The sequence below is a fragment of the Ovis aries genome, chromosome 3, assembly GCF_016772045.2.
Source record: "Ovis aries strain OAR_USU_Benz2616 breed Rambouillet chromosome 3, ARS-UI_Ramb_v3.0, whole genome shotgun sequence".
NCBI lineage: Eukaryota > Metazoa > Chordata > Mammalia > Artiodactyla > Bovidae > Ovis > Ovis aries.
In genome coordinates this window covers 34,818,235-34,830,972 of record NC_056056.1, presented here as the reverse complement: position 1 = coordinate 34,830,972, position 12,738 = coordinate 34,818,235, and the positions used below count along the sequence as shown (strand labels likewise).

Here is a 12,738-nt window from a genome sequence, read left to right as displayed (position 1 = left end):
TCTGTGGGTGGACATTCTAGATTCTAAAATAATGAAAATGTGTGAATAGTGTTGGCCTACAAACTGCTGGTCAACATCTACCGACGAAACCAAAATGTTGAGTAAGACCAAAGAAGGTGCAGCCATACACCAGCTCGCTTCCCCAGGCGGAAGGAGTGGACAGTTTTCACTAGCCACGTGCGGATACACAGCTTCCCCAGGAACGTGGATGGATCAGCACCAAACTAACCACGGGAGAGCCACTTGCAGAACTTGTTACTATGCACACTCACTGACCTTACCCCCAGAGATTCTGATTCAGTGAAGGTGGAGCCTAGAATTCAGGCATTTTAATAAGCTCTCCCAGCGAGGCTGATACGCAGCCAAGTTTGTGAACCACTGTTCTAGAAGAGTCTCTGAGGACTGCAGCTAGAGTATTTTACTCTGCGGGTTTATAGTAAACTGGAGTTACTAAACACATAAGTCAGTGGACCTGGGTAAGGAAAAGACGACCAACCAAGAAACCAACACAACACTGTGGAAAAGCAACTATCCTCCAATTAAAAATAAGGTTAAAAAAAGACTGACCAACCTAGTCAGGTATTCTGGTGTATACATAAGTGTTTTGACAGAGGAGAACTTCCTGTGACTGTAATTTTTAAATACTTTTTTTTAATGTTTACAAAGTTCCACAACAAAGACTATTGTTAAATACTGTGCATTGGCATGGGGGGCTTCTGTTGCTATGAACAGAGTCCCGGCCTAGAGAGGCAACCGCTTGAGAAATGTCTAAACCCTAGACTTCAAGCTAGAGGACCCTGGTAGGGACCCTGCTTAACCATCTCCCAGTGTGTGTCCTCAGGCTGACCTCATCTCTCTGATGCTCACTTTCTTCCTCTGAAAAATGTACTTCTTCTGACACTGTGATGGCTGTGACATTCTCATTTTTCCTCTTTCTGCTGTCCCCATCCATTCTCCCCTTGTAGTCTCCTATTCAGAGCTAGCTCTCAGCCTCTGATTGAATTTCTCCTCCTTTATCAGTCTTTATGTTCCCAGATTGCCCATAGAAGCCAAGATTGTAAGCTTTTGTGTGAATGTGCATGGTTGCCTGAGTACGTGGAATATATTTGTAAGATATTAAAAAAAATAGGTGCTCAAAACATGCATATGTACATGACCCTCCTACTTACTATCCTTACCAGGAAATTTTTGAGCTCTTCATTGTTTCCTTTCTATCATGTCTTTATTTTTTTCCTGGAAAATGGATTTACGAACTTGCCTTGCGACTAAGTGCTTAAAGTAATCTGCAAAAATGTTCACCAGCCTGCATGTTCACATTTGCACGCGTCCTTTCATGCCACATCATTTAAATTCTTCTTTAATGTTCTTCTTGCTCTTTGCCAGAAATTTGTTACCACCTTAGTTGTAAATACTGATGCTTGCCCTTGGGGCTGAAATGTTGTAAAGTAAAAAGCAGACCAAATGGACATAAGAAGGAATTGATACTAGGCTGTCACGGAGATTGAGAGTCCAAACTTTTCTACACCTATAACATCTATAAGTCGATTTTTCAATCTGCTGGGGAAAATGGTTGTACTTGGGGGTTTCCCTTACTGAATGTTCACAAACACACCATGTTAAAAATGATAACCACGGAACTCCCTTTTCACTTCTTTGTAGTGAAAACATTGTTCAATCCGGCGCCTGCCATTGCTGACCTGGACCCCGAGTTCTACACCCTCTCGGATGTGTTCTGCTGCAATGAAAGTGAGGTAAGGAAGGAAGGTTGTGCGCCTTCCTTGAGAGACCAAAAGACTTTCATGTATGTGGATAAAGCAAAGAATCCAGGACTAACCACATGAACTGTATTGCATGTGAATTCTTGGGCATAATGAAAACAGATTTTTTTGGTTGACTGGGATGTAGAAAAAAGGAAAGTAGTGAGTCCTAGAAGAAAAAGGATTCCCTGAGTCATACCCATGTTCTGTTTTCTTATTTAATCATTCCATAGTCTGTGGACTAATTAGCATTGGAACTGCCAGAGAGAGCAAACAAAAATATGACACCCAGTTAAACTTGAATTTCAGACAAACAAGAAATAATATACTAAACATACTATAAAATTATTTGTTGTTTATCTGAACTTCAAGTTGAACTGAGAGTCCTATATTTTATCAAGCAGAGCTATTAATAATTAACATATAACCCTGTAGCATCTGCTTCATTCTGTTGTGAAGACCCTGTGACTGCATTGGTAGACAGACACAGGTTCTCCATTGCTGCCATGGGAAGACCTTGGTGGCCACTCCGTTGGGGAACCACCCTCTCAGTCCATCTGAGGGTCATAATGTATATATCTGCATAAAATGTCTATATAGATTCATATCATGCCACTCATTCTGAAGTATTTTAGGGAAAAAATTTCCATGCTTTCCCTTGTATTGACCAGACAGTTTTAGACCAGCACTCACCCCCACCATGGTGAGGCAAGACCTATTATACAATGCAACATACAGAGAAAGACAGTTTACAATTAATAAACTGTAATAGTAGTTTTCCACTTGGTACAAAGGCCGAATGGAGGTTTTTATTTCCTGATCTGCCTTTTGGTTAAGTTCATCTCTCAAGAACATAAAGGAAATAAGAAAGAAGACTGCCACAAGGAGAATAATTTTAAGAAGCCACAAATAGGTTATGCAATATTTTTGAGCAACCATCACAGCCAAGCATTGTGCTGGGAAAAAGAAACTGTGGGAGATAGTGGCCATTTCACAATAAGATGTTAGACTAACCTCAACTGCCAAACTGGTTGAGATTTCCCTGTTAGACACTTACAGAGCATCACTGTTTATTCTTCAAACACTCATCACAGCTCGGATTCCTTATTCAATACCTCTGTCTTCTCCTGGAAGGGCATGGACATCTCTTATTCACTGTTGTATCCAATGGCTATCATTGCTGCATAATTGATTACCCTCAAATCCAGTGGCTTACAACAACAGTAACTATTTATGTCCATCATGGTTTCTGTGCATCAGGAATTGAGACAGGACCCAGAATGGTTCATTTCTCCTCTGTAATATCTGAGGGTCTCAGCTAGAAGACTCAAAGACTGAGGGCTGGAATCATCTAAGGCTTCTTTCACCCACATGCTGGCTGCTGGCCAGAGCACTTCTCCTTGTGGCCTGGGCTTCCTCACAAGATGGAAGTTAGGTTCCCACTAGATCCAGTCCCCTAAGGAAGGGTGAAGGAGAGAGTGCAAGAGCCCTGCAGAAGACGTGGTAGCTTTTATGTGACTTTTGTAAGTCACACAGCGTCTCTTCTAGCCCATTCTAATGATACATAGGAAAGTACACCCTGGTACCCTCTCAACAGAAGATTTTCATTGTCACAGTGTGAAAAGAGCATATACAATGTGATAATATCTTGATAGTTATCTTTGGAAATTATCACCTTTTATATTATATTTGGAACATAGTTGGCACCTAGTAAATCCTTATGGAATGAATGAACAAATGAATTGAACTCTGGTCTTTAAGGAAACTGACCTCAAAAACTTCATGGAATAAAAAAAAATTTTTAACTTAACATTCTCATGGATGACTTCTAATCATGATAATCATGTAAATTCATGCTCTAAGATACACCTTGTGCACCACACACAAACCACTGATACATAAATATAAAAAGAGACAACAAAAACATACTTACAAGCTCAAAAACAAGATAAATAATGCTACAGATCAGAAATGGAACAGAATCACAGAGCATTTAGCCCTGGGTATGCTGTACTCCAACCCCAGAAGCTGGCATTGGTGGCTGGATGGGTAATGGGCACTGAAAGGGTGCTACTCATGGGACCATGGCTCAGTGCCCATGGCTGGAAACCAGAAGTGCTGGGCTAAGGCTTCCCTGCTAAGGAAAAAGAGTGGTGGAAGCTGCTATGCCGAGAACACATCGAAGGCTCCCAACATGTGGAGATAGGAGAACAGAGAGACTGCCTCAGATCAGAAAGAAAACCAAGCCAACTGATGACGTAGAGATTGGACGGGCAGTACAGTATCGCCAAGAACCCCAGCAGAGGAACTCCCTGTTGTCGATGTAACATCTCGCTCTGGTTTAGAGACCCTTGGGGACCTAGTGGATGCAGCCATTAAACCACTAGAAAGGCAGGGATAAGCCTGGTGGGAGTGAGAGCTTCAGACGCTCCACCTCACTGCGATCAGTGAGCCTGCGGATGGAGAAACGTACTGCTGCGAGAGATGCAGCAGAATCAACAGTCTGAAGAGGAATTTGCCCAAGATGAAATCCAAATAATAAAACAGTGCAAAAAAGACTTTAAAATAAGCATGATCAAGATTCTCATTCATTAAAAAAGGAGAACACAGGGAGCTCAACCTGGCGCCCTATGACAGCCTAGAAACGTGAGATGGAGTGGGATGGAGGGGCGGTTCCAGAGAGAGGGAACATGATGTATACTTGCGGCTGATTCACACTGGTGTTGGCAGAAACCAGCACAACACTGTAAAGCAATTATCCTCCAATTAAATTTTTTTTTAAAAAAGAAGAAATTGTGAAAGAAAAACAGAACTGAAGTGATGGTATGTGAATATGAAAACCAACCAATCAGAAGTCTTGAAAATGAAAAAACAGTCAATGAAAAAAATTTTAAAGCACTCAGAAAGATAAACATTAAACTGGGATGAAGAATTTGCAAAAAAAAAAAAAAAAAAGAATTTGCAAACTGAAAGAGCGTCTTGGTCAGTTCACCTGGAGGAAGAAAACTCAATTCTCCTGGAAAACAGTACAGAAAGAAAAGTAGTTAACTATTAAAGAGGAAACTAGAAAAAAGAAGGACAGCTTGAGAGGCTTCAACATACGTCAAACTGCACTGAAGGAAGACGAGAATGGAACTGAAGAGAAACTCTAGTAGAGGAAAAACTGCAGGGTGTTTTCTAGAATTGAGAAAAGACATGAGCCCTCAAAACATCAAAAGTATATTAAAAGCACCATATAAAGTAAATAAATATAACTTTCTACTGATGTACATTTTACTGGAACTGTATAAAATCAAGGAGTTTAATAAAGATTAAAATATTTTTAAACAGCTAGAGGAAAAAAGATTACATATAAATATCAAGAATATCCAATACATCATTGCTTACAAAGGGGGAAAATGGAAAAAAATGAAAGTGTCCATGAAAAGGAGAACAGATTTTGTTTAAACTGTAGCATATTTGCAGTATGGAATACAGAGCAGTTTTTTTTTAAGCTATATATATCAACACAAATTTTTAAATGTTAAGAGGAAAGCTACATTGCTAAATAATATATGTGGAAGATATCATTTAACTTTTTTAAAGAAAAATATTAGAAGAAAATGAAGTACAATTTAATAAAATAAAGTAAAATTTATTAAAGGTGGGTGGTAAGTATATGAGGATTTATGCATTATTTTTCATGTTCAAGATTTTTTCATTAAAGAATAGCTGTTTAAAAGGTTTTTTAAAAACCACAAGAAATCAATGTTTCTGAAAACGAACCATCCAGCTCAATGTACATAAGTGATCCCAGTAATGAAGATCAATGCAAACCTTCTTTTATATAAAAAGAAAATAGAAAGTAGCCTCACAGTATAACCCACTCAGACTGAAAGGGTCTATGGAAAAGATCAGGTCGGGGGATACATGGTGAGGTTAGTGAAACCTGTGCTCTTGGGAAAATTGACACTAAGAATGAGCAGACACTGAGATGATTTATAGGCAACAAGAAGGGTTAATCTGGGCACGTTTGGAGCAAGCACAGGAAGGGACAGACCCACTCTAAAGTAAATATAGTATATGATTAAACTCTAACACAGAAAAGACAGAATCTGGCTATAAACTTTTTAAGTCAAAAAGCATCACATGATTCATCTAGTCCAGTGTATTTTCAGCTGCTTATCTCAAAACCATAAAGGTTCCCTGGAGATGCTGGCTGGGTACCTAGTGGGCAAGGAAGCCGGACTGCAGCCCTTCACCCCTACTTCAGCTAGAGACTTGTTTATATTATGGGAGAAACTACTGATCCTGTCCAAGCCCCACATTTTACAGGTTTTATGTGACCTGGAGAAGTTTCCACAGTGAGTGAGAGGTGGAGGTCTCTGAATGTCAGCACATTGCTTTTTCTGCTATATTTCAGAGCCTCTCCTACTCTGCTTCCATCTTCTCAAGCAAAACAAACAGAAGAAATGAATGGTTTGCAAACTAGTAATATGAAAAAGGCATTATGGCCCAAGAAAGGACTAAAAGGATTTAGGTGTGAAAGTTATGGGTATGATTTACATCAAAAATCATTGGCAGTGGCCCCTTGCTTCCTTCTTTTCCTCCCTTCCCCCTTCCCTTCTTTCTTTTGTGAAATTCTCTTTGCTTCCCCTAATTCTTTGTTATGAAAATCATCATAAATAAGAAAAAGCTGAATGGGCAATGAATACTCATATCCTCTCCACCTAATCAGTTGTTACCATTTTGCCCCGTATGTATTTATTTTTGTTTTGGTTGAATTATTTGAGAGTAAGCTGCAGACATGATCCCTCAACCCTGAACACTTCAGCTTGCATCTCCTAAGAGGAACCGCAATACTATCATCACACCTAGGAAAATTATCAGTGATTCTATACTATCGTCTAATATTCAGGCCACATTCAAATTTTCCCAGTTGTCCCAGGAACATCTTTTGTAGCTTTTTTGTTGTCACTGTTATTATTTCATTTATTTTCCTGAGCCAGTATCCATCAGTGTTTGCCATGGCCTTGGTTGTTATGAAAAAGAAGGGAGACCTCTCCTAGAGAAACAGATCTAATCTAGAAGTGGACCCAGTCACTTATTCTCAACACTGTTTGTTTTCTCTTTTGTGTATTTCAGGCTGAGATTCTGACTGGCCTTGAGGTCGGCAGCCCCACAGATGCTGGGAAGGCTGCACTGGTGCTCCTGGAAAGGGGCTGCCAGGTCGTAATCATCACCTTAGGTGCTGAAGGATGCGTGATGCTATCACAGACAGAACCTGTCCCAAAGCACATTCCCACAGAGAAAGTCAAGGCCGTGGATACTACGGTAGGTTTTTCAATTTCAGAATCCTTTTGGCCTTTGAAAATCATCATTTAGTAACTAAGATACTGCACTTGAACTTTTGCATCATGCGGTAGAGGCCCTAAGAGGTAATATGTTGGAAGAGAAGAACAATCAATCAGGTTGGAGAACTGTATCTTAACCCTCTCTAGCCCACTGTGGGACTTTATACAAGTCCCTTAGCCTCTCTGAATCAGTTCCTTCCATAAAATGAATATCAGTAAAATTATACCCATATTACCTTTATTCGTTCATTCATTGAATAAGCCTTGATTGAATACCTGCTATATGCCAGTCATGTATTAGGTGCATATATATATATAGTGATGTACAAGACAAAGTCTCTGCCCTCATGGGGCCAGATTTTTAAGCAATAAGCACACTGCCGGATCTTACAAGCCTCTTGCCTAGAATGAAATAGCAAGGAGCACTAGTTACTACTGTATTATATATATATATAATAGATAATATATTTAATTTATTATATATTGTATGTTTTATTATATTTATACAGTATGTTTATTTATTTTGTTGCTTAGGGAAGACTTTAAAATGTGGGTCATTTATCCAAAAAGAAGCTTATGGGCATTTGATAACGTTTTAGATACAAATATGCATTGAAATACATAAGTGTAAGGAGTACTTCTATTACATAAAATTATATCCTGAATGCTTTTTAAAATGTGCTTTATCAGGAATTTGATAAACTATACTTAGCAGTATTATTCTCATCATATTTACTTATTTCTGAAACCACTAGTTTTTCTGCTTTGTCGAGAAAGACAGTAACTTGCATTTGAGAGATTCCGTATTAGTTCTGAACTCAGTCCTCCATTGAGTAAGTGAAGTTGCTCAGTCGTGTCTGACTCTTAGCAATCCCATGGACTGTAGCCTATCAGCCTCCTCCTTCCATGGAATTTTCCAGGGAAGAATACTGGAGTGGGTTGCCATTTCCTTCTCCAGGGGATCTTCCTGAACCAGGGATTGAACCCAGGTCTCCCACGTTATAGACAGACGCTTTACTGTCTGAGCCAACAGGGAAGTACTCTATTAGACTAAAACTATTCCAGGTCCTGAACTAGAGCAGAAGAGTTTGTTCTCTTTTGCTGAAAATAAAACGAAGGGTCCTTGCAAAGCTGTCGGACCTCTGGCTGCCGAGAAGTGGCTGCCTCTGCTTTCAGCACCTGTGTCAGTCACAACTCCAGAAGCACAGCCTAAATGACTTAACTCAGAACAAGGGATGTATCTGGTACACATAAGTAGAACATTCAAAGAGGCAGAATGCAGAGACTAAACCGTGTCCTCAGGACTCACTTGTTCACCCTTGCCCTGTCAGCTCTGCTTGCCTTGTGGTGGGCTTTGAGCTCAGACCGGCATCCTCTGGGTGGTAGACCCTAGCAGCCCCCTTCCCGCACTGTGTCTTACATCATGATCCCATCCCTGATGTCACATGAAAATCAAAGAGCTCTTTTCAGAGGATGGGAAGTGGATACTGATCAGGGAAAGCCACCTGTGCCCACCACAGAACATTCATGTGGAAATGCACTGCTTGGGTATAGGACTGATTGGAGAAACTAGCCTTGGAAATGTTCAAATTGGAATCAATAGTAATAATGCTCAGTAATTTCATGTTGAAGGATTGGCTTTCACAGATCAGGATGGATTATAACTTTGAGCATCAAAGTGCACACACACAGCCGTGTGCACCAAGGTTTTCACACTTCATTGATACTGTCTTGTGCCCTTTCATTTGGTTTCTGAGCTCCTGCAGATAATTTTTAAGGTTCAGGAAAGGTGAGAGACAGTGATAGTTTAGAGAAAAGAGATTACTTAATACTTGGAGGCAAGAGAGAGAAGATGAGATCAGGAAGATCAGGGTGCTAGATCAGGATTGACAAGTTTTTTCTGTGAAAGGCCAGGTGGTAGAGTTTTAGGCTTTATATGCCATATGCATACATGCTGTGTTACAACCACTCAGCACTATCGTGGTAACATGAAAGCATCTGTAAACAACGTTGTATGCTCTTGAAATTAAGTTAATATTAATCTAAACTAGGTTAAGTTAAGGTGTTCATTGGAATCACCAACTAACTACAATTGCTAAGAACAAAAAAGAAAAAATCAAGACAGTTAAATGGTACACTGGAAAATATCTATTAAACACAAAGGAAGACAATAATGGAGGGACAGAGGAATAAAGATACTGAAAGATATGCTGTTGTAAACTGGGATAAAACTAAGACCGAGGAAGATATAGGGTTCAGGAAACAGGTGATGCAACTTGGTACTGAAGAATTTATTTGCAGGGCATCATTGGAGAAACAAACATAGAGAACAGACTTATGGACATGGGGAGAGGGGAGGAGAGGGTGAGATGTATGGAGAGAGTAACATGGAAACTTACATTACTATATGTAAAATAGAGAGGCAACAGGAATTTGCTGTATGCCTCAGAAAACCCAAACAGGGGCTCTGTATCAATCTAGAGGGGTGGGATGGGGAGGGACGTGGAAGGGAGGTTCAAAAGGGAGAGGATATACCTATGGCTGATTCATGTTGAGGTTTGACAGAAAACAACAAAATTCTGTAAAGCAATTATCCTTCAATTAAAAAATAAACTAATTAAAAAGAGAGAAGTCAGTGACACTGAAGGAAAGGTCCAGGACAATAGCTATGAGGAAACACCATCCTCAGTGAGTCCAGATTAGAGCAGGAACTTAGCGGGCTCTTCCATTCCAGAAGGAATGTCTTCCAGAAACAAAAAAGAAACAAGGAAAAAGAAAGAAATAGTGGAATATCCAGCTATCCAGTGTGTTTGAATATGCCCAGAGATTTTTAGCTCTCTTGCAGAATTTGAGGGTGAAACAATAATTAATTAACCAGACATGGAGATTATAATCATATTGTGAAAATGGAAAGATACAGTGAGTGTGTATTTGCGTGCACATCAGGGAAGATAAGAGAACTAAATGCTCATCTTCCTTAGCTGGGATTCAACAGATAATATCTAAAACAGATTTTTTAAAAAACCACACAGTATAAACACTCCAAGAAATAGAAGATAAAAACAGAGGAAAGCAATATAAGAATTGAAAGTATTTCCTTTACAGAAATGGGAATGGAGAGGAATGGGGCATTTACACTTTAAGCTTTGTCTTTTAGTGTACATCCACTATGTATATGGATGGCTTGGATTTTTTTTTTTAATGGCAAAACACAATGAGGTACCATTTCACACTCACTAGGATGGCCATAATCAAAAACAGATAATAGCAACTCTGAACTAAGATGTGAGGAATCAGAAGCCTCAAACATTGCCTGCAGGAATGCAAGATGATGTAGCCACTTTGGAAAACGCTATGGAAGTGCTTCAAAAAGTTAAATTTAGAATTACAACAGACTCAGCAATTCTCCTTCCAGGTATATAGCCAAAAGAGATAAAAATTTATATTACACAGAACCTTATCTACAAGTGTTCACACAGCAGTATTCATAAAAGACCAAAATTGGAAACAAACCAAATTTCATCAACTGATATAAATGGATAAACAAATTGTGGTAGACACATATGATAGAATATTATTCAGCCAAAGAAGGGAATCCTGATACATGCTATGGCGTGGATAAACATCTGAAACATTACACTAAGTGAAAGAAGGTAGGCATAAAAGGCTACATATTGTAGCCTTCATATAAATTCACTTCAATTTTATATGAGATATCCAGAGTAGGTAAATCAATAGAAACAGAAAGTGGATTGACAGTTACTAGAGGGTGGAGAAAGGGGAGAAAGGGGGGTGACTGCTAATGGGTATAGGGGTTCCTCTTGGGGTGATAAAAAAATGTCCTAGAATTAGATAGTGCTGATGGTTGCACAACCCTGTTGCTGCTGCTGCTGCTGCTAAGTCCCGTCAGTCGTGTCCAACTCTGTGGGACCCCATAGATGGCAGCCTACCAGGCTCCCCCGTCCCTGGAATTCTCCAGGCAAAAACACTGGAGTGGGTTGCCAATTCCTTCTCCAATGCATGAAAGTGAAAAGTGAAAGTCAAGTTGCTCAGTCATGTCCGACTCTTAGCGACCCCATGGACTGCAGCCTACCAGGCTCCTCCGCGCATGGGATTTTCCAGGCAAGAGTACTGGAGTGGGTTGCCATTGCCTTCCCCAGCACAACCCTGTGGATATACTCAAAATCACTAAATTGTGCACTTTATAAGGGTGAATTTTATGGTATATGTATTTATCTCTTAATTGAGAAAACAAAGAACAGACAAAAATAACAAAAGGCTACTTCACTAATGGATACTCTTGTGATAAAGAATCTTTCACTTAATTGCTCTACTAAATCTACTGAATGGGCACTCAACACCCCCTCCCCAACCCCAAGCAACAGAGGTGCCACAGGAATCAAGGGTAGTTATTTTCTGGGCGTAGAATCTCCCTCAAGCTTTTGTACTCTGTCTTTCTCCTCTCATCCAGCACTCTGATTATTAAAACTCTTGCTTGTTCTGCATACAACTGTTCAGCTTCTTCATAAGCCTAGTAAAGATGAGCTAATTCACCTGGTGAGGTGAGGAACTCCCAGGGAGGCATTTTCTTCTGAACAAATGGGCTCCTTCACTTTCTTGTCAGGAGGGTATTACTGGCTCTCAGGCGGTTTATAACCTTCTTTCTCCCTTTTCTCCTCCTCCTCATCCATGACACCTTAGCAAAAAATCCTGCTGTGCAACCTAAATAGAGCCAACTTTTTAATTTTCCAGTCATATCTCAGTAAAGCTTGGGGGGAATTCAGTACATCAGGAATGGCATGGATGATGGAAACCTCTTTAGTTAGTAGGCACATTGTCCACTGGAGCCAGCCAGCCCTAGAAGGAGCCATCGCCCCCTCTACACCAGGCCTCTGCTGGCTGCTATGTTCGGTTTTGCCTCAGTGTTAATAGTTGGATGTATCACTTCTATTTTTAATCCGTTTTTGCCGTTGTACTAGAGTGAGAGGGTGGCAATAGCTGCAGATGTCCTCAGCTCAGTTTGGAAGACAAGACAGATGTGTCTCTTTTCCCATCTCTGGCACTCATGTCCTTGCTCAGATCCTTCCAACCTGAAGGTCAGGAGCTTGCTTTCTTGTGTTCATGACTGCACTGAACAGTCCACTATCAGAGTTACACACATATAAGCATGGTGATACTGTAGGATTATTGTGACCGTGTGAAATAACATATTGTAACATTAATTATCCTTGGTCTGTCGACTGTGTAAAATTCTTGATTTACAAGTTTCCATGTGTAAATGGTTAAATCCTAGAAGCTACATTGACACTCTAAATTTTAAGAATTCAGCCCATAGGCTAAATCTGTCCTCTCAATAATCACTCACTTTGTAATAAATCATCATAATTCAGGGTATATAAGTAAGCTGAGAGGAATCAGAAGCCAGTGAGATGAGGGATTCATCTTCCCTGTTTTTTATTCCTCTTTCTTTCGATCCATTTGAGTCCTGTAGTATTCACAGTTGTTGATGAGGCATTAGACAGCATCAGCCCAGCTAGGATATCCCCAAGGGACAATACAGGGCTGGAGAATCAGCTCCAAACTGGAGACTGTACCAGTAGGAAGTGGAATTGTTTCTGTTAAAGTTGATCTGGAAGGCAGCTCATGAG

General features: G+C 40.0%; 1 protein-coding gene across 8 annotated transcripts in view; it reads left to right on the top strand.

Moving 5' to 3' along the window:
- Nucleotides 1-12,738, top strand: part of RBKS (ribokinase) — a 109,105-nt gene that overhangs the window by 58,766 nt on the left and 37,601 nt on the right. For all 8 annotated transcript variants that reach the window (XR_009599786.1, XR_006059140.2, XM_027966632.3 and 5 more), the window contains exons 6-7: nt 1,660-1,751; nt 6,882-7,070. Coding sequence is in view for 6 of the 8 variants with exons in the window: in XM_027966632.3 (XP_027822433.1) it covers nt 1,660-1,751; nt 6,882-7,070 (281 nt within the window). In the remaining 2 variants the exon portion in view is untranslated. The remainder of the gene's footprint in view (nt 1-1,659; nt 1,752-6,881; nt 7,071-12,738) is intronic.